This window comes from Eulemur rufifrons, chromosome 2 (assembly GCF_041146395.1).
Source record: "Eulemur rufifrons isolate Redbay chromosome 2, OSU_ERuf_1, whole genome shotgun sequence".
NCBI classification, from domain to species: domain Eukaryota; kingdom Metazoa; phylum Chordata; class Mammalia; order Primates; family Lemuridae; genus Eulemur; species Eulemur rufifrons.
In genome coordinates, this window is record NC_090984.1 from 9500925 (window position 1) to 9527770 (window position 26846).

The 26846-nt window shown below is 53.6% G+C and overlaps 3 protein-coding genes across 3 annotated transcripts; 2 read left to right on the forward strand and 1 right to left on the reverse strand.

The window, feature by feature from the left end:
* Positions 1-813: 813 nt before the first annotated feature.
* SYCE2 (synaptonemal complex central element protein 2) lies at positions 814-13616 on the forward strand. The gene is made up of 6 exons (XM_069477681.1): positions 814-828; positions 1457-1572; positions 10861-11035; positions 12143-12331; positions 12635-12733; positions 13377-13616. Exons 1-6 carry the CDS (start codon positions 814-816, stop codon positions 13419-13421), a joined length of 639 nt encoding a protein of 212 aa, XP_069333782.1. The 3' UTR covers positions 13422-13616.
* On the reverse strand, positions 12764-18909 carry GCDH (glutaryl-CoA dehydrogenase). The gene is made up of 12 exons (XM_069477668.1): positions 18871-18909; positions 18676-18804; positions 18551-18586; positions 18102-18245; positions 17869-17931; positions 17457-17627; positions 16610-16739; positions 16309-16525; positions 15768-15871; positions 15389-15514; positions 14962-15122; positions 12764-13295 (listed from the first exon to the last, which is right to left on the reverse strand). Exons 2-12 carry the CDS (start codon positions 18764-18766, stop codon positions 13222-13224), a joined length of 1317 nt encoding a protein of 438 aa, XP_069333769.1. The 5' UTR covers positions 18767-18804; positions 18871-18909; the 3' UTR covers positions 12764-13221.
* A 4165-nt stretch (positions 18910-23074) lies between these two features.
* KLF1 (KLF transcription factor 1) lies at positions 23075-26055 on the forward strand. Its single transcript, XM_069495118.1, has 3 exons — positions 23075-23161; positions 23839-24691; positions 25880-26055. Exons 1-3 carry the CDS (start codon positions 23075-23077, stop codon positions 26053-26055), a joined length of 1116 nt encoding a protein of 371 aa, XP_069351219.1.
* Positions 26056-26846: the final 791 nt, after the last annotated feature.

The window sequence follows — 26846 nt, forward strand, 5'->3', positions numbered from 1 at the left end:
TGTCCCATCTTGGAGGTGAGGGATTCTAGTTTCTGTGCCTAGCCTCAGGAAGAGAATGAAGGGCCAGAGACAGGAGGGCAGGAGATCAGAGACCTGCTTCTGAAGCCTTCATTTTGAGGTATTGTTCTCTGGATTGCTTGCTTGCTTACTGAGTTACAAGAGTTCCTAGTAAATGCAGCATCCAAGTTCCTAGATATATATTTTGCAAATATTTTCTCTCTGGCTCTTCTTGCGCCAATTATTGTTGTAGTTACTATTCTATTGATTATTGTTATCACTACTATTAATATAATTATTAAGGATACTACTGTGTAAGGACCTTCCTGTAAGGGCCAGACCCCGCCACGTTTTCAAGGAGTTTCTAGTTTTGGACTGCACAGGTAACTGAGTCAAGATGGTAAATGCATAAACTTTTATAGTGAGGACAACAGGAAGCCATAGGTAGCAATCAGGATCAGAATTTCTTGAAAGGATTTCCCAAGGCAGAGCGGATGAACTGAGACGTCCACAAAGTACACACAACCCATAGGGTCGCCCCAACCGCACCACGTTGGTCCCTGGAGCCTCACACATGCGCACACGAGCGCTCCGAACCCACGCGCCTATCCCCGGGCGGTGCCGGCTGCGCGCGCAGCCCCCAGACTGCCAAACCGCCACTTAACGGCCGGCCCCGCCCCGCTGCTCGTGCCAGTTCTCAAAGAAGGCGGGGCCAGGAGCGCTCGCGGCAGCACGTGCGCGAAGGCTGGGGGCGGGCCCGGGGGCGGGGCCTACGCGGGCACGGAGATCGCGAGGCTAAAGGCGGGAAAAGACCCGATGGAGCGACAAGGAGTAAGCGGCTCTTGTTTCCTTCGCGCGGGCGGCGGGCGGACGGGCAGGGAACGACGGCGATCCCGGGCCTCCCCGACAGACCCGAGTCCGGCCCCTTGTCTCCTACCCTCGGGGCCTCCTCTCACCAGGCCCGGCCCCAATTTCCTGACTGACCGACCGGGTCCTGACTGACGCGCTGACACTCTGGGCGGGAAGGACAGACTTCCGCGCATGGCGCATGGCGCATGGCAGGAGCAGGGTAGAGAGAGCCACAGACACCCACGAGCCCCACCTGTTTCTTTTCTTCTTCTTTTTCTTCTACTGCTCCCCTTTCCTGGAATGACTCCAGCCAACACACACACCAGTTAGGAGCCCAGGCCCCCCGGCGCCCCTCCCAGAGCCCGGCCCTCACCTTGGCCCCTCAGATCTCCCCGCTTGGTATCCAGGTGTCCCTCTGGGACAGAGAGTCCTCCCACCCCGCGCCCCCATCCTGGAGGCGCCCACCCGAGCTGCGCTCGTCTCTTCGGTGGGTCCCCACCACGCTGCTGGGGCACACCTAGGTGCCCAGGGTTGAAGGGTTGGGAGGAGAGCGATCTGACCACTTCTCACCTCCATCCTTCGGCCTCTCAAGCGCTGGCTGTGCTCGCAGGTGGACGTGCCCCATGTAGAGTGCAAGGACCAGGAGCCACTGCCGTTGGGGGAGAGCAAGGAGCATCAGCAGTGTGAGGAGAACCGCGAGGAGGAAGCTGGTGCAGGGCCTGCTAGGTGAGGAAGAACCCCGGCCCAACAGGGCCACACAGGCCCGAGTCCTTCTGGTTCACTCTTTCCTTCCACAGGGTCTGTCCAGTGTCTGCTCTTGGTTCACTTGTTGCAAACACTGATGGGGCATCTCCGTGTGCCAGGCACGGTTGTAGGTGCTGGGGACACAGCAAGTGAACCGATACTCTGGAGGAGGAGACCGAAAGTAAAGTCCTGGGGATGCTTCATGCTAGAGAGGAAAATGGGGAGTGGTGGGTGGCCGATTTATTTTATTTTTTTGAGACAGGGTCTCACTCTGTCACCCAAGCTGGAGTGTAGTGGCACAATCATAGCTCACTGCAGCCTTGAACTCCTGGACTCAAGCGATCCTCCTGCCTCAGCCTCCTGAGTAGCTGGAACTACAGGTGTGCACCGCTACAGCTGGCTAATTTTTTTGTTTCTTTTAGAGATGAGATCTTGCTATGTTGCCCAGGCTGGTCTCAGACTCCTGGGCTCAAGCAATCCTCCTGCCTCAGCCTCCCAAAGCGCTGGGATTATGGGTGTGAGCCACCATGCCTGGCCTGAGTGGCTAGTTTATTTATTTTTATTTTTAGTTTTTGAGACAGAGTCTCACTCTGTTGCCCGGGCTAGAGTGCTGTGGCATCAGCCTAGCTCACAGCAACCTCAAACTACCGGGCTCAAGCTATCCTCCTGCCTCAGCCTCCTGAGTAGCTGGGACTACAGGTGTATGTCACCACACCTGGCTAATTTTTTCTATTTTTAGTAGAGATGGGGGTCTCACTCTTGCTCAGGCTGATCTCGAACTCCTGACCTCAAGCAATCCCCCTGCCTCAGCCTCCCAGAGTGTTAGGATTACAGGCATGAGCCACCACGCCCAGCCCGAGTGGCTAGTTTAGATTGGAGGGTCAGGGAAAGCTTCACAGAGGAGGTGACAAGTGAGCCATGTGGGTAGGGAACTCCAGGCAGAGGAACAGCAGCTGCAAAGGCCCAGCGGGAGGATGTGCTGGAGCAGTGTGAGTAGGAGGGAGATAATGAAAGATGCAGTCAGGAGATGGGACTTTGGATGTTAATTATCCACAAGAGGGTTTGGAATAAAGGAGTAACATGATGCCACTACAGCAGGACTTGTTAGATCATTGTTAATAAAGTTTTTTTGGAGCACAGCTATGATCATCACTTTGCTTATCAGCTGTGGCGGCTTCCACAAAGTTGAGTTTTTGCAACATGGCCTGCAAAACAGAAAAGGTTAACCATCTGGTCCTTTATAGGAGTTCGCCATCCTCCAGATTCAAGGATTAACAGGCTCCCTCTGCCTGCCTCGTTACAGAACAGATTGTGGAAGCAGGGAGACCAGTGAGGAGGCAATTGGAATAATCTCCGTGCAAGATGACTGTGACTTAGCCCATCCATGGTGGATCTCTGGAGGTGCTGAGAAGTGGTCAGATTCTGGATATACTGAAGAAGATAGAACTGACAGAAATTGCTAATGGATTAGATGTTGGGTCAAGAGAAAGAGAGGCATCAGGAATAACTTTAAAAAAAGAAAAAAATTTGGGCTGGGCAAGGTGGCTAATGCCTATAATCCCAGCACATTGGGAGGCCAAGGCAGGAGAAGCGCTTGACCCAGGAGTTCAAGACCACCCTGGGCAACACAGCAAGACCTCAGGTCTACAAAAAATTAAAAAATTAGCCGTGTGTGGTGGCAGTCACCTGTTGTCCCAGCTACTCAGGAGGCTGAGACAGGAGGATTATTGCTTGAGCCCAGGAGTTTGAAGTTATAGTGAGGTATGATCACAACACGTCACTCCAGCCTGGGTGACAAAAGTAAGACCCTGCAGTCTGCCAGACAGACATGCTCATAACCCTCCTGGTGTTTCCATCTACTGGGGAGTCAGATACTGAATAAATGCTGGCACAGAAGAGATCAGTGTACTGGGACGGTACTGCCCACTCCCTGTGGGCAGCCAGCCTGGAGCAGGGAGCCAGGGAAGGTGTCCTCGGTGAGGCAGTGCTGAGGCAGAAGATAAAGGCAAGTTGGTGCCAAGTGGGCAAAGGGTGGAAGGAGGAACTGAGAGAGAGAAGAGCTTGTGCAAAGTCCCTGTGCGTGGCATTCAGGGGACTGAGGGAATGCTAAAGCGGATGGGCGGGGGCAGGAGTGAGTGCAAGGGGAGGGTGAGAGGGCCCAGTAGGGGCCAGGTCAGGGGGCATTTTCTAGGCTATGAAGTTTATCCTGAAGATTTTTGGGGGGCAACAGCTTTATTTAAATATCATTCCCATACCATACAATTCACCTACTTGAAGTGTACAATTTAATTGCTTTTAGTATATTCACAGAGCCGGACAACCTTCCCCACAGTTAACTAACTGTAAACCACGTTCATCACTCCAAAAAGAAACCTCACACCCCTTAGCTGTTGGTCACCCCTAGTCCCCGCCCACATCCTCTCTAGCCCCTGGCAGCCACTAATCTGCTTTTAGCCTCCATGGATTTGCCTGTTCTGAACATTTCATATAAATGGAATTATACACTATGTAGTTCTTTGCGATGCACTTTTTTCACTCAGCATGTTTTCTTTTCTTTTCTTTTTTTTTTAAAAAAGATAGGGAGATGTGTCACCTAAGCTGAAGTGCAGTGATGTCATCACAGCTCACTGCAGCCTCAAACTCCTGGGCTCAAGTGATCTTCCAGCCTCAGCCTCCTGAGTGGCTGGGACTACACGTATGCGCCACCATGCCTGGCTAATTTTTTCTATATATTTTTAGTTGTCTGGCTAATTTCTTTCTATTTTTAGTAGAGACAGGGTCTCACTCTTGCTCAGGCTGGTCTTGAACTCCTGACCTCGAGCCATCCTCCCGCCTTGGCCTCCCAGAGTGCCAGGATTACAGGCATGAGCCACCATGCCTGGCCTTATTTTTAAATTTTTTGTAGAGATGGGGTCTGTTGCCCAGGCTGGTCTTGAAGTCCTGGGCTCAAGTAATCCTCCCATGTTGGCCTCCCAAAGTGCTGGGATTACAGCCATCAGCCACTGCCCCCAGCCCTCAGCATGTTTTCCAGGTTCATCCATGTTATAGCATGGATCAGAACTTCATTCCTTTTTATGGCTCATTAATATTCCATACGAATCTACCATATAATTGTTTACCAAATGATGGACCAAGTGTTTATCAGTTGATGGCCCTTTGTGTGGTTTCCACTTTCGGGCTGTTATGGGTAACGCTGCTGCAGGCGTCCATGTACAAGTTTTTATGTGGACAGACGTTTTCATTGTTCCTGGGTAGACGTATACCTTGGCGGGAGAAGTACTAGCTCAAAGAAATGACGTGCTCAGGTTCCTGTTATAAAAAGATACCGGCTACTTTGTAGTGAATGGTGGGAGATCAGATGGGAGGCTCTGGTGGGGGCAGCATCTAGCAGGACAGATGGAGAGAAGCTCTTTGTGCCCTGAGGCAAGAGGGTAGGGATGAACGAGGGTGTCTCCTGGCCATGGTGTGCTGGAGCCAGCTTCTAACAGCTTGCAAGAGCCGATTCTACACATCTTTTCCTAACTTGGCATTTAGTGGCTTCACGTTGGTAGCTTGAAATCGGCTATGGTGGGGGAGTCTTTGCACCCTGGAAATTGGCAAACACTACCAATCAGGGCTTACTCCTCCCCACACCCTAGAGCCAGTTGCTAAGCGCTTACCAGCACACCACTGCTCCCTACCTTCCAGCAGGCGCTGGCTTCTCTGTCGGAGGCAAAAACACCAGTTCTGTGTTGCTTTGGCTTTTTTCAGGCATTTGAGGTGGCTGGGGACATCCACATGAACATGGCCAGGGTACAGTTGGACTTTCTGACCCGGAACTCAGAGTGGGATAAGGGGCTGGAGCCCGCACCGTGGGAGTCACTATTTCAGCGGCAGCTGTGCAATGAATGAGCTCACTTGGGGAAAGAGTGAAAGAGGCTCAGCACAGCACCCTGAGGACCGCAGGCATAAAGCCAGCTTCCCTTTGCTTCCCACATTCTTTGCTTTTATAAAGCAGGCCGCAGGGTGGAAAGGTCTTTAGGTGTGTGCTGTGCACTGGAGACCAGAAAAAGGGAGAAAACAGCTGAAGTCGTTTGTTGGATACTGTCTCACTGCAGCACAGCATGTTTAGACCAGGGTCTATGTGGTGAAGAGACACAGGCCATTGCAAATCATTCAGAGACTTCAAGGAGCTCCACAAGAGCGTTTGGCCAAAAAACATGGATTAAAACCAGTGTCTGGGCCAGTGAATAGATCCAGCAGCAGATACACAGAAACATGATTAAAATATTAACATGTTTCCAGGAGAGAAAAAGTAGAGGTTGAGGAACCGCTTCATCAGCTTCGATTCAAACCTTCCCCCTTCCTGGCTGTACTTCAGCAAAACATCATTTTGCCCAAGCGCCAGAGCTTCTGCTGTGTTCCCCCCTTGAATGTTTGATTAGCCTGCCTCCCTTCCTGGGACTGCCGCCCGCGGTGGTCATAAGTGGCTGGCGGATTGTTTACTTGTATATCTGTTAGAGGCCACGGAGGGAGGGCCCCACCAGCAGGGGGGCTCTGGCTCACTCGCCTGCCAATCACAGCTTTACCTGGAGCGAACAGATGGTCTCTGAGCTTAGACCATTTCCTCTGCAGTTCCCGGGCCCCCTGCCAGCCTGGGCCCTGTTTGGGAACTACGTCCTAATCCTCGTAGCCAAATTAGGGACTCCTTAGAAGGACAGACCATAATAGATGAGCTCAGCGATGTGTTCACATCCCCCACCCCACTGCCCGAGCCTGGCGCAGGCCATGCACACCCCGGCGTGCTGCGTTGGGCTGACTTCCACAGCCTGGCCTCTGTCCAGGGTTCGGCAACAGAAGCTGGCCCAAGAACGGGGCAAGCCAGTGGAGAGGACACTGCACATTTTGTTTATTAAAGTTAATTGGTGAATCCAGGCCCAGGGAAGCCTATGACTCATTAGTATCCTGATTAATATGCAGCTGCTGAGTATTAAGAAAAATGAAATAGAACGGAATAAATCCCCAAAGGAGAGGTTGGAAAAATAAAGAAGCTCTCAGCAGACATCTGATGCAGGCCTTTGTCCCATGGCAAAATTTGCATTCGCTGAATTTGAGTGATTTTTTACCATTTGCTCAGCTGCCATGAAAACCCATCGGCCTCATCCCTGGAGCCTTAGAAAGGAGCGACTCTGAACTGTCAGCAGCTGAAGCAGGTTGTGAACAAGCCCACAAAAGGAAACACCTGGTGATACCATTGGTTTTAGTGTCAGGGCCCTTAACCTTGAGACGGTCCAGGAGAGGTTGAGACACAAGGCAAGCTGTGGGTACAAGAAGGTGTGAGAGGAGGAGTGTAGAACCACCTCTGTCAGTGGTGCATTTAGTTAGGTATTCAGCAAGCATTTATGAAGCCTTTGGTGTACTGAAAAACACAGATGAATAGAATGTAGTCCCTGGCCTCAGGCACTGGAAGGGACCCATGTGCATAAACTATGGTGCCTTTGTGACCAGTAGCACCAAGGTACAGTGGGGATATAGGAGCAGAATCTCTGAATGTAGCCTCAAGAAGGAGGCAGAAAGGGAGTCATTCCAAGCAAAGACTGGTGGGTTCGGGGAAATCATGGAAGGTCCCAGATTGCTGCAAATGGAGGGTATAGTAGAAAGCAGGCTAGACAAGCCGGGTGCAGTGGCTCACGCCTATAATCCTAGCATGGTGGGAGGATCGCTTGAGCTCGGGACGTTCGAGACCAGCCTGAGCAAGAGCGAGACCCTGTGTCTACTAAAAATAGAAAAAATTAGCGAGGCATGGTGGCACACACCTACAGTCTCAGCTACTTGGGAGGCTGAGGTAGGAGGATCACTTGAGCCCAGGAGTTTGAGGTTTTATTGAGCTATCATGATGCCACTGCACCCTATCCAGGGCAATAGAGTGAGACTGTCTCAAAAAACAAACAAAAAAACCCAGGCTAGACAGAGAGGGTAGAGGCCAGGGCCCTGGAAGGCCTTGTATGCTGTGCTAAGGAATTTAGACTTGATCCCATGGTTGGTGGGGGGCTGTTGCAGGCTATAAAGCAGGCATAGGAAATTGCATTGCAGTTTTAGAAGGTCACTAGGGCCAGGTGAGAAATGACAGTTATAGGGCTGCAGATGATGATAGATTTGAGAGAGATTAGGAGGTGGAAATGAGGATTTTGAGACAAGATCATGGAGGGACAGAGAAAAGCTGGACTCCAGGCTGACTGCTGAGTTTCCAGCTTGGGGGACCAGGTGGCCTTTCGTGTCATTCAGAGGGAGGATGCAGTCGGGTTGACGGGGGATGATGCTGTTGGTGTACAGGTGCAGAGTCTGAGATGCCTTTGGGGCAGCCAAGTGGGGAGGCCTTGAGGTTGTGAAGTACATTGTTGGGAGCTCAGGAAGGAGGCATGGGCTGGGGTGATAAAAGTTGGGGGTCACTGAAGTGCAGATGGTAATTAAAGTACTCTTGAGTCCTTCATTTATTCGAAGCACATTTATTGCTTCTCCCATGAGGGGTAAAGACTGAGGATTTGAAGATGAATGAGACATGGTCCTGGCCCTCCAGGAGACTAGAGGGGGAGGCCGAGGTGCAGGCAGTGACACCGTAGGTGCTGTGTGCACCTAACCCAGCCAAGGAAAACCTTCTAGAGGAGCAGGACTTAGGTGGGCAAAAGGACTGTCCAGGCACCCCAAGCTGCAAGGATGCCTTCAGAGAATGACAGGCCACTGAAGCCCACGCATTGTAGAGGGCGGGAGAGCAGCTGCAGGGGCCAACAGGGAGGAGGCGTGGAGAGCCTCACCGCAGCGCAGCATGTAAAGAGGATGCGTCAGGTTTCACTTTGTTTGTATTCTGAGCCCAAATGTAGAGCCATGGCAGTCAGGAGACTAAAATCTCAGAAAGAGTGTAATGGAGAAAACATCCAAAATCAATGTGCATTTTTCTAAGTAATCAGTGCCTGGCTTGCAGGCAGGGCTGGCTTTATGGTTTTGTGTGACCTACCATGTTCAGGAACTGCTCTGTTCGCACCACCAAGGCTTAGCCAACAGCTGAAAGGACCACAGGACGATGAGGAAACTGAGGGTCCAGGAGTGGCACCCCAGCATCTCAGTGGGCAGAGGACACTGGCTGGGGAGTCAGGCCCACTGAGTGTCACACCCAGCTCTGCCACAGACTGGCCACCACCTTGAGAAGATGGTGTTAGGCACGCTAACTTAGCCAGTGTCCCCAGCGATAAGGTACAGATGACAAATGGATGACCCCAGAGCTTTGTCATGAGGAAGCAGCAAGACAAGACATGTGGCTTAGCTTGGTGCCTGGCACACGGAAAGTGCTGAAGAAATGTTAGCTGTGACTCTTACAGTGGCAGCTCTACTTGGCCAGAGCCTGTAACTGATCAGGTATCAAACAGATCAGATACAGCAGAGAATCAGAAGAAAAAAATACATATATATATATATATATATATATATATCTTAATTTAAAGTACCAGTGGGTTAGCTGATCAGATCACAACTTTTTTTTCATAAACTTCATTCATAATGTATTACCCATAATTTCCAATTTTGTTTTTAAAGCACAGTGCAAACTTATAGGTCTTAACAAACCAAGATGTATGCAGAATCCTTCCATATTTATTTATTTTTTTAAGACAAAGTCTCAATATGCCACCCAGGCTGGATTCAGAGGCTTGATGATAGCACACTACAGCCCCAAACTCCTAGCCTCGGGCAATCCTCCCACCTCCCAAATAGTTGGGACTACAGGGACACTTTTTTTTTGAGACAAGGTCTCACTCTGTTGCCTGGACTAGAGTGCAGTGGCATCATCATAGCTCACTGCAGCCTCAAACTCCTGGGCTTAAGTGATCCTCCTGCCTCAGCCTCCCAAATAGCTAGGACTACAGGCCTGCGCCACCACGCCTGGCTAATTTTTTTATTTTTTGTAGAGACAGGGTCTTGCTATTGTCCAAGCTGTGGCTAGATTTTTACCACCTTTACCCCAATCTATAGTTATCTCCTCCATACCTGATTGAATGGTTACATTTTATTATACTCGCCTTTTTTCATTCACTTTAGCATTATAGACAGCTGTCACTTTTTAGCCCTGATTTCACTGGCTAAGACAATATATAATTGAGTTACATAATTACAGTCACAAGTACAGTGTGGGACAAACATCATTTTGAGTGTGTGAGTGTTAAAAGTTTTTTTTTTTTACGTATAATTTTTTTTTTTTTTTTGAGACAGAGTCTTGCTCTGTCACCTGACCTAGAGTGCTATGGCGTCAACCTAGCTCACAGCAACCTCAAACTCCTGGGCTCAAGCAATCCTCCTTCCTCAGCCTCCTGAGTAGCTGGGACTACAGGCATGTGCCACCATGCCCAGCTAATTTTTCTTTTCTTTTTTTTTTTTTTTTTTTTGAGACAGAGTCTCGCTTTGTTGCCCAGTCTAGAATGAGTGCCATGGGTGTCAGCCTAGCTCACAGCAACCTCAAACTCCTGGGCCTGAGCGATGCTACTGCCTCAGCCTCCTGAGTAGCTGGGACTACAAGCACGCGCCACCATGCCCAGCTAATTTTTTCTATATATATTTTTAGTTGGCCAGATAATTTCTTTCTATTTTTAGTAGAGACGGGGTCTTGCTCTTGCTCAGGCTGGTCTCAAACTCCTGACCTCGAGCGATCCACCCGCCTCAGCCTCCCAGAGTGCTAGGATTACAGGTGTGAGCCACCGCGCCTGGCCGAATTTTTCTATTTTTAGTAGAGACAGGATCTCATGCTTGCTCAGGCTGGTCTTGAACTCCTGACCTCAAGCAATCCTCCTACCTTGACCTCCCAGAGTGCTAGGATTACAAGTGTGAGCCACCCAGCCTGGCCTAAGTATAACTCTTGACAGGCAGTTCCCTCACCTGGTGGGAGCAGGGAGGTGCAGGTACACAAGCCCCAGGTGGTCTGCACATGTGGACATCAGCCAGCAGGCTGGGAAATGGATACGGCAGGTTAGTGACACAGAGGTCATTTAAGAAACCATTTATGGGCCAGGGACAGTGGCTCACGCCTGTAATCCTAACACTTTAGGAGGCCGAGGCGGGAGGATTGCTTGAGTGTGTGAATGAAAAAGCCTAGGAAACTCGCCAAGAGTCACCCACGGGAGGCAAGCACACGGGTCCCCTCCCACCACACAGCTCATTCAGACCGGCTGCTCTGGGGAGTCTGGTGCTGATCTGAGTTTCCTGTCCTTTCAGAAGTCAGAGTTCCAGCCCTTGTACTGCCACCTCCAGTGCCAGTCGCCAGCTGACGGTGCTGGAAGGGAAGTCAGTCCCCTACTTCTCCTCCCTGGACTCCAGCATCGACACCCTGAAGAAGAGAGCCCAGGAACTGATCGAAAACATCAACGAGAGCAGACAGAAGGACCATGCATTGATGACCAACTTCAGGGATAGCCTCAAGATCAAGGTGACAGATTCCCTTCCCCCCAGCAGGCATGGGTAGCATTCCTTATATAAAAGGGAAGGGAGTGAACTGCTGAGCGTCTGTTATACTCCAGGCATAGTGCTAGACAATTCACACACAGTACACATGCTGCTCGACTCACGATGGGGTTAAATCCCGATAAACGCATTGTGTAAGCCAAAACTATCTATTTCTTTTTTCCTGAGACAAGGTCTCGCTCATGCCTGCAACCCTAGCACTCTGGGAGGCTGAGGTGGGAGGGTCGCTTGAGGCCAGGAGTTTGAGACCAGCCTGAGGAAGAACAAGACCCCGTCTCTACAAAAAATAGAAAAATTATCTGGACATGGTGGCATGTACCTGTAGTCCCAGCTACTCGGGAGGCTGAGGCAGGAGGATTGCTTGAGCCCAGGAATTTGAGGATGCTGTGAGCTATGATGATGCCACTGCACTTCAGCCTGGGCAACAGAGCAAGTCTCTGTCTCAAAAAAAAAAAAAAAAAAAAACCAAACAAACAAAAAACCCATTCCTTTGATGCCACCACCCAGAGGCCACTTTGTTGCATGTTTCTTCTATTCCCCATTCTGCATAATTTCTTCCTAACCTGGTTGAGCGTACACTATACACAGTCACGCATCACTTAACAACCGGGATAGTTCTGAGAAATGTGTCCTTAGGTGATTTTGTCATCATGTGAACATTCATAGAGTACGGTATAGACTGTTGCTCCTGGGCAACAAATCTGTACGCATATTACTGCACTAAATACAGTTGTAGGCCACTGTAACACAATAGTAAGTATTTGTGTATCTAAACATATCTGAACGTAGCAAAGGAATAGTAAGAATATAGTATTATAATCTTATGGGACCACTGTTGTAGATATGGTCTGTCACTAACCTAAATGTTGTTATGTAGCACATGGCTGTATATAGTTTTGCCTCTTGCTTTAAAAAAATAAATAAAATTTAACATACAGGCCATTTCATCCCCAGTCACTGCACTGGAGTTGTTTTTACTGTTTTTGTAAGATAAATTGCAAACATCTAAGAGATCCCCTTAGAATAAATGTCTGCTGATGCCTCTTCTTTGGTTTTCCATTTTCTCGAAAAGGTTTCAGATCTGACAGAGAAGTTAGAGGAGAGGATGTACCAAATTTATAATCACCACAACAAGATCATCCAGGAAAAGCTCCAACAATTCACCCAGAAGATGGCAAAAATCAGCCATTTGGAGACAGAGCTCAAACAAGTCTGCCACACTGTGGAGACCGTGTACAAAGACCTGTATGTCCAGCCTGAGGTATGACAAACTCTCGCAGGGGTGATGGCCCAGCTGAGAGTAAGCGTGAACAGAACCCCGGCACGCAGCCCTCAGCCACCGGGCCACAATCACCGCAAAGCTGTCAACACTCTTGCCAGGTAGTCCCATGTGACATGGTGTGTCCGAGCCAAGAAGCAGGGTTGTTGTCATTCCCTGATGTTGTATGGTCAGAAAAGACAGTGCCCTGCACCCCTGCCAGTTGGTTTCCCCTCTGCCAACTGCCCTGGTACGTGCCCCCCGGGGCCTGGGCAGTGCCTAATCTGGGTTTATTTATTACGGCAGAGTTTAAGACTCAGACATGGGCCAGACCTCTATAGGGGGAGCTCCCCACCACGTTCCAGACATGTTCGTTCCTCCTGTGGCTGTGACACTACTTCTCAGGTGGTTACCAGTAAATGTGGCCCGACACCATGGGGGTCACACATGCAGATTCTTTATTTTCCTCTCCTCTGTCCTGTCCCAATGTCCAACATAAGGCACTGCCCCCAGATGGGAGGGTCAGAGGGCACATAGTGAACCCTTGCTGTGACGGGAGTCTGCTCGATTGGACACCAGGGTGGTCTCGAGGAAGCTGCTTCAGGGTCCCTCTCCTTCCCTCGAGAGAACATGCTGTTCCAAGTTAAATGGAGTCTGTTCTCATCCATGGTTAAAAGTGGAATTGAGAAACTCTCCAGAGAATTCCATCTTCTTTTAAGGAGCACATCAGAACAACTTCAGAAGGGAACTGATATTTAAAAATCCATCTCTCTCGCTTCCCACCGTAAAAGTTGGCTCCATTTGCCACCTCCCTTATAAGCTCAGAGCACAGCATCCCCAGGGTCCAGCCAGGCGAGGGGGCCTCAGAGCATCGGGCCCCTGGTGAAGTAGGTTCACTTGCCAGCCTTGAACGCCTGAATTCCCGTGATAGCTCTGCCGAGGATCAGAGCGTGAATGTCATGTGTACCTGGGCAAGATTCATACAGTCAGTTTAGAGTCTTAACAGCTCACAAATCCCCTGTAACATCAGTCTTCATGTCCCCCCTAGGCCACTACTTCAGAAGAGCAGACCCACAGAGATAGTGAATGCTGACAGCTGCTCGGAGACTCACACCTTAGTGACAGCCACCAAGAGAAGGCTCAGAGGCCACCATTTGGGCCATGCTGAAAAAATTGTTTTTCATAGTTCTGTAATACATCTTGGCAAAAAAAAAAAAAAAAAAACAACTCCTTGTGCTGAACCCCAAAATGCAGTATGTCTGGCCCCTGCTTCGGCCCAGCCTGAGCACTCGCCACACTTGGCAAATCCCCCCACCCGCACCCCCACCCCACACAGTTGATTAAACGTTTGATTTTTCAACCCAGCCAAGCTTCCTTCCCACAGAGGCCGAGGGCCCGTTAGCTACGTGGAAATGTGGCAAGTCTTTTCTTACCCACGGGAGGGACAGGAAAGCAAACACATCACAGAAACGATCACTTGTCACGGCTGATCTCCCCCCACCTGAAGCTGCACATCCCAGAGCCTCCCACACCCCACTCCCTCTCGCTTGGCCTTTTGCTTTTCCCAGTTTCCAGGGACAGAAGGCAGAGATTATGGCCTCCCTTTCAGAGAGGTAAATAGTTGTTTACTTTCTAAAGCACAAATCTGACCTGTCCCCCCTCTGCTTGTCCTAAGGGTCATTCTCATGCCTGTAGGATCCCTCTGCTCCCCAGCCCTCACTCTTGCTGTTTCTGGAACGTCCCGTCCAGCTGGATTTGGGGCTGTGAGACCCCGCCTTGGTTCAATTCCTTCATCGCTGGAAGAGCATAGGGAAGGCACTTCTGCAAATGCTGTCTTCTCCGGAAGCTTCTGTGCCCAGGGAGCTCCTATGTCTCTCTTTCTGCACAGCTCACACTGGTTGCCCCTTTTTTTCTTAATTATCTTTTTCCATATCTGTCTTCTCACCAAGCAAGGGGCTCTCCGGGTCCCCATGTGAGTCACCACTAGTTTTAGGGTACATACACCACAGTCTGCAGATAACTTTTTTTTCTCTTTTTTTTAATTTTTAAAAATTTTCTTAGAGATAGGGTTTACTCTGTCACCCAGGCTGGAGTACAGTGACATGATCATAGCTCACTGTAACCTTCAACTCCTGGGCTCAAGTGATACTCCTGCCTCAACCTCTCAAGGAGCTGGGACTATAGGCATACACCACCACACCTGGCCAATTTTAAAATTTTTTGTTGAGATGGGGTCTTGGTATATTGCCCAGGCTGGTCTTGAACTCACAGCCTCAAGTGATCGTCCCACCTCAAAGGCCTTCCCTTTTCTCTTAACAAAAGGGAGTGGTGATTCCTGTGTGTAGCTTCACTCTCGCCTCCTTCCATCCACCAGCTCGCTGGGGAGGGTGCCTCACTCCAGGGATGCCCTTGGAGGCTGCACCTCAGTCTTAGGACTGTTCCTCCTCCTGAGCACCTGGGACAAAAGGCTGGGAGGTCCTCTCATGGCCTGATCGGGGCCTCTGTATGGTGCATGAAGAGGGGTATGACTTGCCCCAGGTCACACTGTCACTTGGGGGAGTAGGACTAGGGCCTATCCCTGCCCCAGACACTGAGGCCACTGTGACCCCCACCACCACAGGTCCAGCTCCTACCTTCATAGGTGTTCACAGCTTCCAGGTTCATGGCATGCCGGATCACGTGATACTCGTCAGAAATCCCGTTCCCGCCCAGCATGTCCCGGGCCTGGCGGGCGATGTCCAGGGCTTTCCCACAGTTATTCCTCTTCAGCAGGGAGACCATTTCTGGGGCGGCCCTTGGAGTGGCACATGGCGTAACAAGCATTGGGCATCCCGGAGTCCCAATGCCGGGGGCTAACCTAATGGGGGGGCGGGGATTCCCCCAATGCAGCCACCTAGCTCCCAGTGACAGACCAGTAGGGCTGTCCCTGGCCAGGCCCATCAAGGCCAAGAGGCAGGAGAGAAGGGATAGGTTCCCGGGGCCACCAGGTGGAAGGACCTTTCTCCCCGGAAAGAGCACAAGGGCTCTAGCCGCAGCCGCCCGCCCATGTGCGGCCCCTACTTGTCCTGATCCTTCAAGCGGCCGAGCTGCAGGCAGGCATGGAGGCCCAGCGTGATCTCAGTGAGCATGTCGGCCAGCTTCTTCTGAATCAGCTGGTTCCTGGCCAGTGGGACACCAAACTGGATCCTAGACGGGCAAGCGCAGGTAAGGGCAGTCCCCGTCCTAGGGCCCCTGCTCCAGGAAGCCTCCCTAGGGCTCACCCTGGCTGTCATTGACTCAGCCCTTTGCTGCTCAGGAGGACTTCACCGGCCATTTCACAGAGCAGGGAACTTAGGCCTGGTGGGCAGGGTCTGGCAAGTCACCATTGGGATAGTCACCATAGGGGATGGAACCCAAGCCACCTCACACCCCGTGACATCTCACGGCAGCCCCCACACACCTGTCCAGGGCATACTGCCGGGCCGTGTGCAAACAGAACTCGGCGGCTCCAAGCACGCCCCATGTGATGCCATAGCGGGCATTGTTCAGGCAGCCAAAGGGACCCTGTAGGGTTGAGAGAGGGCCTCAGCCCCACCCAGGAGACACTGAGGGGGCCTGTGCAGAACCAACTCTGAAGCAGGGGAAAGCCCCCTCTCCAGACACCCTAGAAAGGGGGGCCTAGCACCGAAGCTCAGTGCCTGCTCACTCTTGGTTTGCACACCGCTCTGCCCAGCCCTACATCTGGGTTCCCTGCTCAGGATACAGGAAGGTGCATGTCAAAGGATTAAGCCGGCCCAGGCCCATGTGTGTCCCGGGCAAAGCCAGTATGAGCAAGATGGTCACCAAACGGGCATTTTTAGCACATCAGTGAGTTGGGCAGAGCCTCCCAGAATCATTATGTGAGCTCCACAGGCAGAGGGAGCTTGTCAGTCTGGTCCCCAGCACAACGCCTGCCTGAGAAAGGTGACCCAACACCAGTTCCCAAGGTGGCCGCTGCTCACCCCCAGGCCAGACGCGTTGGGCAGCACGTTCTCCTCGGGCACCTCCACGCCGTCCATGATGATCATGCCCGTGGCCGAGGCCCGCAGGGAGAACTTGCCCTCGATCTTGGGGGCTGAGAGACCCTGCATCCCCTTCTCCAGCAAGAAGCCCCGAATGCAGCCATCTTCACACCGAGCCCACACTACAAATAGGTCGGCCACAGGCGAGTTGGTGATCCTGGGGGTGGGACAATCGGTGAAGGGTCTGGCCACCACCTTCCTGACCCCATCCACCCACCCACCTGCTGCATAGACCCCTCACCAGGTCTTGGTCCCATTGAGGGTGTAGCTCTTGTTGGATGGGTTGTGCTGGGCTCTGGTCTCCATGCTGCTGGGGTCACTCCCACAGTTGGGCTCTGTGAGCCCAAAGCAGCCCAGGAGCTCCCCCTTGGCTGCAGACACAAGACAGGGTCATAGGGCTGCCTGGTGTCTATTTATTCCCTCAACCAAAAACTGCCATCCTTGCCAATGAGCCAGGCCCCGTACCCAAGGTGGGTCTGGCCCTGCTTTCACAGCCTTCCTGGGGGTGTGGGAGACAGGTGCCTCCAGGCCAAAATCTCAATGCCATAACGTGGAGGGGGCCCCAGGGAGTCAGGAAGGAGCCACCCAAACTCTGTCTGGAAGGGCAGGAGGAATTAGGCAGAAGGATGTGGGAGGAGCAATCCCGGCAGAGGGAACAGAATATGCAAAGGCCCCATGGTACATTTGGGGAATTTCAAGTAGCTGAGTCTGGCTGGGGAGGACCAGTCTAGAGTGGCCAGAGATGAGGTGGAAAGGCCAGCAGAGGCCTGGTCACGTGGGGCCTCATGGACCTGATTAGGAAGTTAAGACTTTGAACTTTGGGCTGGGATGTGGGGCACAGAGAGTGAACCAGGAGGGAGATGATAGTGGTGACAGAGAAATAGAGTTGAGAGACACCTAGGAGGGGACAGTCGGGGCTGGCATGGGACCAGATGTCCAGGTGAGGCCCATGGCCCGGTAAAGGGTCAGAGTGACCACTGGTGCTATGTTTCAGATAGGGACAGAGGATGGGCTCAGGGGACAGTCCCACCCTTGAGCTCCAGACCGTGGGGACTACCTTCCGCCAGGCCCCATGGGCAGCTGCTCACCCAGCCGGGGCAGGTACTTCTGCCGCTGCTCCTCACTGCCATAGGCGTAGATAGGATGCATGACAAGGGACGACTGGACACTCATTGCTGACCTGTAGCCACTGTCCACCCGCTCCAGCTCTCGGGCCAGGAGCCCGTAGGCCACAGATGAGACCCCAGCACAGCCATACCCTGGCAGTAGTGGGGGAGGGGAAGGTAGGACAACAGAAGACAAAGCCCTGCCCAGCTGGGACCAGGAACCCTGGGGTCCAAGAGACAGATAGGGGCACACAAGGAGGTAGGCATGGAGCTGAAGATTTATGCGTCTCCTCCTCACAGCCACTATCAGAGAGGAAAGTGTGGCTCAGGGAGAGAAAGGGGCTTTTCAGGACACAGTGGGGTCCACAGAATGCAAAGAGAAACTTATCCCTACCTTTAATGGTGGGGCCCAGCACACCCAGCTCCCCCATTTCCGAGATGATCTCCCGATGAAAAACTGCAAAAGGACAGATGCCACATTCAGGCCCAGCCCTAGCCTGCTGCAGGCTCCAGCCCCAGGGACAGAGGGGCCCAGAGGCTAGGAAAGGCAGAGCTGCTGTGAATGGCGGAGGGTGAGGCTCCAGTGGGATGGGGAGCCGCAAGGCACCCACCCGCCCACCCTGGCACCTTCGTTGCGATTGGCCAGCAGGATGCGAGGCATGAGTCGCTCATGGCAGTAGCTGCGGAAGGTGTCCCTGATGAGGGTCTCATCTTCCGTCAGCTGCTCCTCCAGCACCAGCGGGTCTTGCCAGTCAAACTGGGGTTGCGAGGCTGGGGAAAGGAGCTGAGGTCGCCTAAGCCCAGCCCGCCCGCTCGCCCACCCACCACGCCCTTCTCTCCAACCCTCTGCCCCGCCCCTGCACCCTGCTCTCGCTCCCTGCTGAAGTGGGCTGCAAACAGGACCGGCAAGGTGACTTTCTCTGACCCCGCAGGGACAGGACACTCATACCTCAGCGCCTCTGACCCTGCGCACGACCCTGCCATCCCGCCCGGGCAGCTCTCGGATTCTGGGACACAGTCCACCCGGGGCAGACAGACAGGGGCTCCAGGCGCACGGCGCGACCAGGGGACCTTACACTTGGCCGGTCGACTCTGTGTCCTCCCGCCTTTCTCTACAAACACAGGATGGGAAAGTCACCCCAGGAAAGTCCCCAAACCCCCATTCCCTCTCTCTGCACCCCATCCCCGGCTCCGAACTGACCGGTCTGCGCCGCCGTCGAGACCCATGTGCGCAGGACGCGCAGACCCGGCCCGCAGCCCAGCAGCCGCGCGGAGAGGCCTCTCAGGGCCATGCGAGCAGTGGACGGGCGAGCGGAGCAACGACAGCGACCTAGAGGACCGGGGCCGTCAGCGCGGAGGAGCTCCCAGCCGCGGCCGCTGCTCCCCGAGCCCTTACCTGGTGCCTCCCAGGCCACCGAGTGCAACAGACGAAGGCCTTTGACCTCCGCCGGACGTGGGTGGAGCGGAGGCCGAATGAAGCGTCTCATTGGTTCCTCCTAAGGCCGGATCCTCCGCAGCTCTGCCTTTTCAAGGGGCTATGGCAGACCTACCCGTGAAGGCAGGCGCGCCCAAGCCCAGGCATATTAGCCCCTTTAAGAAGCAGAAGCTGGAAGCGGCGGAAAACGAGTGCCCCAACCCGATTGGCCAGCTGTATTTCCGCTCTTATTGGCCATAGGCGGGGGCTCGGCCCACTCCTGATTGGTTATTTTCAGGAGGTGTATGCTGAGGGATCCAGGAGTTAAATAAGGAAACTGAGGCATGAGAAAAAAATGAGGCCTGGAACTCGAGAGGCCAGACTTCTAAGTCTCCTCTAATGGAGTGCTGGTCGGGGGAAAGATGGGCTCCGAGTGGGCGATTTTATAATAGCAAACCTGCTTGACAGTCTGTCCCAAGAAGCACGTGAAGCTGTGTGTGTGTGTGTGTGTGTGTGTCAGAGAGAGAGAGAGAGATTCTGTGGTTCTATGTTGTGATTGTGCCTGAGTGTGCATCTGTGTGTGGGTGGGACTGACTGTGTGCCTGTGACTTTGTGGGGCTATGATGGTGCATCTTTGTGGTTGTATTTGTTGAATTTTACCTGATTGTGTGGGGCTGTGTTTCTCTGGAATGTTGTGTGATACTGAAACTGTGTGTGTGTGTGTGTGTGTGTGTGTGTGTATGATTATTTCTACATAGGTGTATGTCCTGTTTTGTGGTGTTGATTGTGTGTTTCTATGATGTTATATGACTCTGTGTTCTGTGATTGTGATTGGAACTGCGTATTTATTTGAGGCTGTTAATAGTTGTAAGTGTTGCCCTGGCTGGGCGTTCATGCCTATAATCCCAGCAGCATTGTGATGTGAGGCGGGAGGATCCCTTGAGGACAGGGATTTGAGACTAGCTTGGGCAACGTGGCAACCTTGTTTCTACAAAAATAGAAAAACCAGCTGGGTGTGGTGGTGCCTGCCTGTAGTCCTAGCTACTGAGGAGGCAGAAGTGAGCCATGATAAAACCACTGCACCCCAGCTTGGGTGGCAAAGCCAGACCCTGTCTCTAAAAAAAATAAAAAGTTGTAAGTCTTTACGAGTATGTCTGTAGTCATATTCTATATTAGCATATATTTCTGTCTGTTCAAATGTGCTTCTATCTGAGATGATTAGTATCTGTGTATGATTGTGTCTGTGTGGTTGCAGGAGTGCTGTGTTGTGGCTATGTGTTTTTCTTTTTTCTTTCTTTTTCTTTTCTTTTCTTTTTTTTTTTTTTTTGAGACAGAGTCTTGCCCTGTCACCCAGGCTAGAGGGCTGTGCCATCAGCCTAGCTCACAGCAACCTCAAACTCCTGGGCTCAAGCGATCCTCCTGCCTCAGCCTCCCAAGTTGCTGGGACTACAGGCGTGTGCCACAATGCCTGGCTGATTTTTCTATTTTTAGTAGAGATGGGTTCTCCCTCTTGCTCAGGCTGGTCTCAAACTCCTGACCTCAAGTGAACCTCCTGCCTCGGCCTCCCAGCATACTAGGATTACAGGCATGAGCCACTGTGCCCAGCCTCATGCCCAGTTATTTTTTAAAATTTTTTTGTAGGCCGGGCGCGGTGGCTCACGTCTGTAATCCTAGCACTCTGGGAGGCCGAGGTGGGCGGATCGTTTGAGCTCAGGAGTTCGAGACCAGCCTGAGCAAGAGCGAGACCCCACCTCTACTAAAAATAGAAAGAAATTATATGGACAGCTAAAAATATATATAGAAAAAATTAGCCGGGCATGGTGGCACATGCCTGTAGTCCCAGCTACTCGGGAGGCTGAGACAGGAGGATCACTTGAGCTCAGGAGTTTGAGGTTGCTGTGAGCTAGGCTGACGCCACGGCACTCACTCTAGCCTGGGCAACAGAGTGAGACTCTGTCTCAAAAAAAAAAAAAAAAAAAAAAAAAAAAAATTTTTTTGTAGAGATGGGGTCTCAGCATGTTGTCCAGGTCAACAGTTCTTGTCATGTCAACCCTCTGTGTAGCTGTATATGTAATGTGCTCTGCCAATGTCCCCAAATGCCTGGGACCTGAGTGTCCCTGGACCCTCCCACCTTCTGGGCCCTTCTTACAGTTAATCTCCAAATAAAATCCTTTGAACTCTCCTCCTCACACAGCAGGGAGTTCGTCGCCACCCTGAAATGTCTGAGATTCTACATAGCACTTGTTCTGGTTACCTCCCTCCTGCAGACAGTGGCCTCTCTCCTTCCCTCCTTCCTTTCCCCAAAGCCTCCTCCCCTGGAGCTGCTGTGGGAGTAGCAGTTCTCTGATTCTCAGAGGATATCAGAGGGAGATGACAATGTATGCACTTGAAAACCCAAATTGTGGCTCAGACCTGACTACCCTGGGAAGTCCATTATCCCTCCTGGCCACACGCTCCCGGGGCCCTTGTCCCCCAGCCAAATGCCTCCCTCTCTTCTCTCAGGACTCTTGTCCTCTTGCCTCACCTTTCAGAGCCAGACATGCCTGTGTAGTGCCTGACCCTAAACCAGGGAGATCTTTCCCCAAGAGAAACTCTGTTTTCCTCACTGGAAAACCACTCCAATTCCAGCCATTTTGTTTAATTGAGGTGAAATTCACAAAACATAAAATTAACCATTTTTTTTTAACAAGATGAGCTCTCACTCTCACCTAAGGTGGAGTGCAGTGGTGTGATCATAGCTCACTGCAGCCTTGAACTCCTGAGCTCAAGTGATCCTCCTGCCTTGGCCTCCCAAAGTGCTGGGATTACATGTGTGAACCACAACACCCAACCCATGTTTTATGTTCTAGTGTCTGAGGCTACATCTGTGTTTTATCAGCTTGTGGAACTTCGTTCTCCAATATTTCTATACAACATCTTCAGGAATCCCTGTGTATTTTGTGGCTTGTGGCTAAATTGTGTCAGTGGGATTATGGAATTGTGGAATTTTGTCTGATTGTTCTAGTGCACACATGTATGATTATGAATTCTATATCTTAGGGATTGTGTAGCTATAATGTTGTGTAACCAAGATAGCATAGGGCTGTGTTTTAGTTCCTGGAAAGTGTGTCTGTGCATAGTCCATATGCATGCATAGACACACAATTACATGTGCAGGTGTGACCAAGGGACCGGGAACTTGTGGCACTATGTACTTGCATGGCTGTGTGTATGACTATAAATTATGTGTCTGTGATGTGTGTCCATGTCCCCTACCCAGGCTCCCAGGGCACTGGAGTGGAGGTCTCTGTTGTAGAACCTCAGATCCTGTCCCCATGTTTGGCAAAAATCAAGCAGCAGCTAGGGGCAGAGCCATGGTGTGGGTCTGCTGCAGTTCAGGTACTGCCTGCCGCATGATCTAACAGTCCCATTCTCCCTCCTGGGCCCCCATTGCACTGGAGCAGCTATCACTGCACCAGCCTCAGCCCCGCCGCCATGGTCCTATGCAGTGGCAACTGAGGGCCCACAGTAGGCACTGGTGGGCTACTTGGCAGAGGGCTCCTTTCTGCCACAGGGCTCAGATCCTAGGAGCTTCCAACCCAGGCAATTTAAAGCCATGTTTATTTGAAGACCCAACCCCCCAGCCCCCCCATTCACCAGGGGACAGAGCTCTGGCTGGTCTGGGCCCCCACCTGATAGCAGCCTCCAACATCTGGGGTGTCTGATAATGCTTGGCAGGGAATTCGTGCCAAGTCCCGCCATCAGCACGGCTGTTGCTGTTTATTGGGGAGGGGGAGGGCTGCAGAGCCCTGCTCGGGGTCCGGGGGTCCCACAGCCTGTTCCCAGCATACCCATGCTGCCTGTCACCCCTTCTCCAGGAAGGTAAATGGAGACCAGGCCCCCAAGTCTCTCCTTCTTTGGGGATCCAGTGCCTTTCTTTGTACCTGAACCCCCAAACCCTGAGCCCCCAGGCCCTATCTGATTTGGCTTTGGATACAGGGTCAGTATTTAAGGCCCAGCCACAAACAGGCCAAGGTGAGGTCTGTTCCCCAGAAATAGTGCCCCCTCCTTGTCTGCCCCTTATCAGGGGCTGCAGCCAATCAGCTGAGGGCAGAGAGGAGCCCTCCAAGAGGCCATCGGAGCCTCAGAGGCCACGAGGCAGTCAAGGGAGAGGAGGCCTGAGGCCCAGGGTGGGCACCAGCCAGCCATGGCCGCAGCTGAGACCGCCTTGCCCTCCATTGGCACACTCACCACTCTGGGCCCCTTCCCGGACGCACAGGAGGACTTCCTCAAGGTAGGGCCAGGCACGGTCTAGGTAGGGTTGCTGGGACCCAGGTCCACAGCCACAGAGCTTGGAGGCCAGGCCTGTACCTTGCCCTGGAATCAAGAGACCTGGTCAGGTCAGAGGTACCTTCAGCCCAGGTCAGGGATCTAAGCTTGGTCTGGGGGAGGGTGGTCTAGGGTGTTGAGGTTCTGGGTAGGGCCTAATTCTGTAATAAAAAACTGAGGCTCTGAGCAGAACACCCACATAGGTCTAGGCTGAGAGAGACAACCTCCTTGCCTATGGTGGAGAATGGTGAATATGCCTGGGGGACACCCAACATTTGTGAATTAATCTTGCTGGGAGACAGGGAAGGAGAGGGAGGTTCTGGGGGGAAACTGATTCAAGGCTGGGGCCTTCCCAGCCTTTCATCTCCAGCTCTGCTACCCCTTCCCCCATCTCTGAGTGTGGTTCCAGATAATGGAAGTCTTATCTCCTGTCTCCAGCCAGACCTGATCGTCCTCTGTCCCTGGGGCTGAGGGGTTTGGGGGGGCAGTGTGGGGGAGTGGGATAGACTGACAACGGACAGGAAAAGACCCTTTTCCAAAGCCTCTGGCCAGGCTGTCCCTATCAGGGTGTCCAGCCCGTGCTGTCCCGTTAGGATACCTTCGTGTCCACTGAAGCCTCAAGCTGCCCACTCCCTCCTGCAGTGGTGGCGCTCCGAAGAGGAGCAGGACATGGGCCCGGGTCCCCCCGACCCCATGGGGCAGCCCCTCCACGTGAAGCTGGAGTTGGAGGACCCGCCCAGGGAGGACGAAGACAATGACAGGGACGCAGATGCCACCTGGGACCTGGACCTCCTCTTCACCAACTTCTCGGGCACGGAACCGGGCGGTGTGCCCCGAACCTGCGCTCTGACGCCCGGCGAGGGTGCCGGGGCGCAATACCCGCAGCTGCAGCCGCCGCCGCCGCCGCCGCCGCCGCCCGAGACTCTGGGCGCGTATGCGGGTGGCCCGGAGTCGGTGGCTGGGCTCTTGGGTCCCGAGGAGCACTCGGGCTGGGCGCCCCCTGCCTTGCGACCCCCGGCCCCGGACGCCTTTGTGGGCCCAGCCCTGGCCCCGGCCCTCGAGCCCAAGGCGCTGCAGCTGCAGCCGGTGTACCCCGGGCCGGGCGCCGGCTCCTCTGGCAGCTACTTCCCGAGGACCGGGTTTTCAGTGCCCACGGCGCCGGGCGCCCCCTACAGGTTGCTGTCCGGGTACCCCACGCTATACCCGGCGCCGCAGTACCAAGGGCACTTCCAGCTCTTCCGCGGGCTCCCAGCGCCCGCTCTCGGCCCCGCCGCGCGCCCCTCTTTCCTGAGTTGTCTGGAACCCGGGACGGTGAGCGCCGGACTCGGAAAGACCGCAGGAGATCCAGGCGCGACCGCCGAAGCCGCACTGTCTAAGCGCAGCCGGCGCTCGTGGGCGCGCAAGAGGCAGGTGGCGCACACGTGCGCGCACCCGGGCTGCGGCAAGAGCTACACCAAGAGCTCGCACCTGAAGGCGCATCTCCGCACGCACACCGGTGAGTGGGCGGGGCTCGAGCCTAGGGGCGGGGCCGGAGGCGGGGCCCGGGAGTCCAGCGCTGGGGGGCGGGGAGGGGACTGAAAACCAGGAGCAACGAGTGGGGCTAGAGTCAAAGACCCGGCGCAGGGGCGGGCCTGGAACGCCAGAAGCGGGGCTAAAGGCAGAGTCCCGGAGCAAGGGGCGGGGCAGAGGCGGCAGGGGGCGGGCGTGGAAGTTCAGGGGCAGGGGCAGAGGACAGGGCAGCGGTATCGAAGGCTGGTGGGGGCAAAGAGAGGGTGGAGAGCTGACAGGTAAGACCTGGGACACAGATGGACGGAGAAGCAGAAAGCAGGACGGGGCTAGAGGAGTGGAGCTGCTGCGAGTGGACAATCTTGGAATGCCAGGGGCTCAAGGGCTAAGGCCATGGTATTCCCAGGCACGTGGTTGCTTGGCATGGAAGCGCTGCCAGACGTCTATGAAGTGTGGCTAGGGCCCAGGGGGCGAGACAGGGGCAGAATCAGTTTCAGGAACAGCTCACAAAGGAAGGGGCCCTGATGTGGAGGCAGGTCTAGGACAGGGGAAAGAGCTGGGAAACAGAAGAGGGGTGTGGGCATAGGAGGTGAAGCCATATCCCAAGGAGTGGAAGACAGGGGTGGGGCCATGGAACAGAGAAGGGGTGAGGTCTATGCCTAAGGGGTTGGGAGACGTTTCCCTGGGGAGCAGGAGGGAAGGGCCACGCCTGGCAGGGAGAGAGTAATCACTGGGGACAGGGTCTGGAACGCGAGTGGATTTCAGGGCTCAGAGACCAAGGTCTAGGGCAAGGTTGGGCAGCAGCTGGAGGGTCCCGTGGTGCACGGAGGAAGCTGGAACACAAGCAGCAGGACCAAAGGACGGCAGTGGGACAGTATTAGAATGCAGGGACAGGGTGCCAGGGCAAGGAAGTGGGGCCAGTGGTGTAGAGGACGGGCTTGGGCCCAGGAAACGAGAAAGGGAGTGGTGCTAGCTGCTGGTGCAGAGAAAGGGTCAGGGTTGCAGAGGGTGAGACCTGGGTGCAGATGCGTGATGGCCCCTAAATTTTGCTGCCTAGGTCCTCACTTGCCTCACCCTAGTCTCAGCCCCGACTGAGTAAAGGGGTGCGGCCAGATGCAGGGGACCGGGGGGGGGGCAGACAATGGCGCTCACAGTTTCCTCGCACCCCACCCCCCAGGGGAGAAGCCATATGCCTGCACTTGGGACGGCTGCGGGTGGAGGTTTGCACGTTCGGACGAGCTAACTCGCCACTACCGGAAGCACACAGGACAGCGCCCCTTCCGCTGCCAGCTGTGCTCACGCGCTTTTTCGCGCTCCGACCACCTGGCCTTGCACATGAAGCGCCACCTTTGAGCCCTGCCCCGGCACATGGACCCTCCTGGGGACTGGGGTTGGAAGAACAAAAGTGGATCCACACAGGGTGGTTTTCCCAAAGACGAACCCTCGCTGGATTCGCGGCCCCACAGATCCACTGAACGATCAAGGACTGACCCATAAACAGACCTGAGGGAGCCTCAACGGAAGTTCCCACATGTCCAGAGTCACACAGAGAGAGACGTGAAACGGTCACGCAGATCCAGCGAGACAGACCAAATAAACGGACTCAGATGGACACTCAGACCAGCTCATAGAAGGCCCTGCACAACGGGAAGAGGTGTGGGGTGAGGCTTCCCAGAGACCCTGGGTCTGGAGGGGGCTTCACACCGTGACTCTTCCTGATGCCCACATGGTGGCTGGCATGAGCTGTGAATGGTTATGGGTCTATAAAAATGTACTCCCCATAAAGCTTCACCGTTGGCCTGAGTCTGTGGGTTTTGGGGGCTGTAAGATGGGAGGAGGCTATACCCCCAGAGGTGATTTTAAGAGACCATACACACCCTCATCTCCCAAACCTCAGTGACACCCCTCACCTCTGACAACCCGCCTTGGGCATTGCAGGCCTTGCTGCCCTCTCTCCCCGAAGATCAGGCTACACCGTCCTTGTCTCGTGCCTCGAACCCCGGGAACATTCACAGCAACCGTCTCCCTCCATTTAAGAGCCCTCAACCGGGGCCCTGAGCCCCACCACCCCGCCACTATCCAAAGTGACCCTTTGGCTAGCTCAGGGGAACCGCCCCAACTCCCGCCGAGAAAACGTGCAGAAT

Coding starts and splice junctions, on each gene's coding strand:
- SYCE2 (XM_069477681.1), top strand. Junction 1,573..10,860: donor GCTGGTGCAGGGCCTGCTAG/GTGAGGAAGAAC, acceptor TGCCACCTCCAG/TGCCAGTCGCCAGCTGACGG. Junction 12,734..13,376: donor GCTGTGACACTACTTCTCAG/GTGGTTACCAGT, acceptor TGTCCCCCCTAG/GCCACTACTTCAGAAGAGCA.
- GCDH (XM_069477668.1), bottom strand. CDS start 18,766: ATGGCCCTGAGAGGCCTCTCCGCGCGGCTGCTGGGCTGCGGGCCGGGT. Junction 15,872..16,308: donor CCAACGCGTCTGGCCTGGGG/GTGAGCAGCGGC, acceptor TCAACCCTACAG/GGTCCCTTTGGCTGCCTGAA. Junction 15,123..15,388: donor CGCTTGAAGGATCAGGACAA/GTAGGGGCCGCA, acceptor TGCCACTCCAAG/GGCCGCCCCAGAAATGGTCT.
- KLF1 (XM_069495118.1), top strand. CDS start 23,075: ATGGCCGCAGCTGAGACCGCCTTGCCCTCCATTGGCACACTCACCACT. Junction 23,162..23,838: donor CACAGGAGGACTTCCTCAAG/GTAGGGCCAGGC, acceptor TCCCTCCTGCAG/TGGTGGCGCTCCGAAGAGGA. Junction 24,692..25,879: donor GCATCTCCGCACGCACACCG/GTGAGTGGGCGG, acceptor CCCACCCCCCAG/GGGAGAAGCCATATGCCTGC.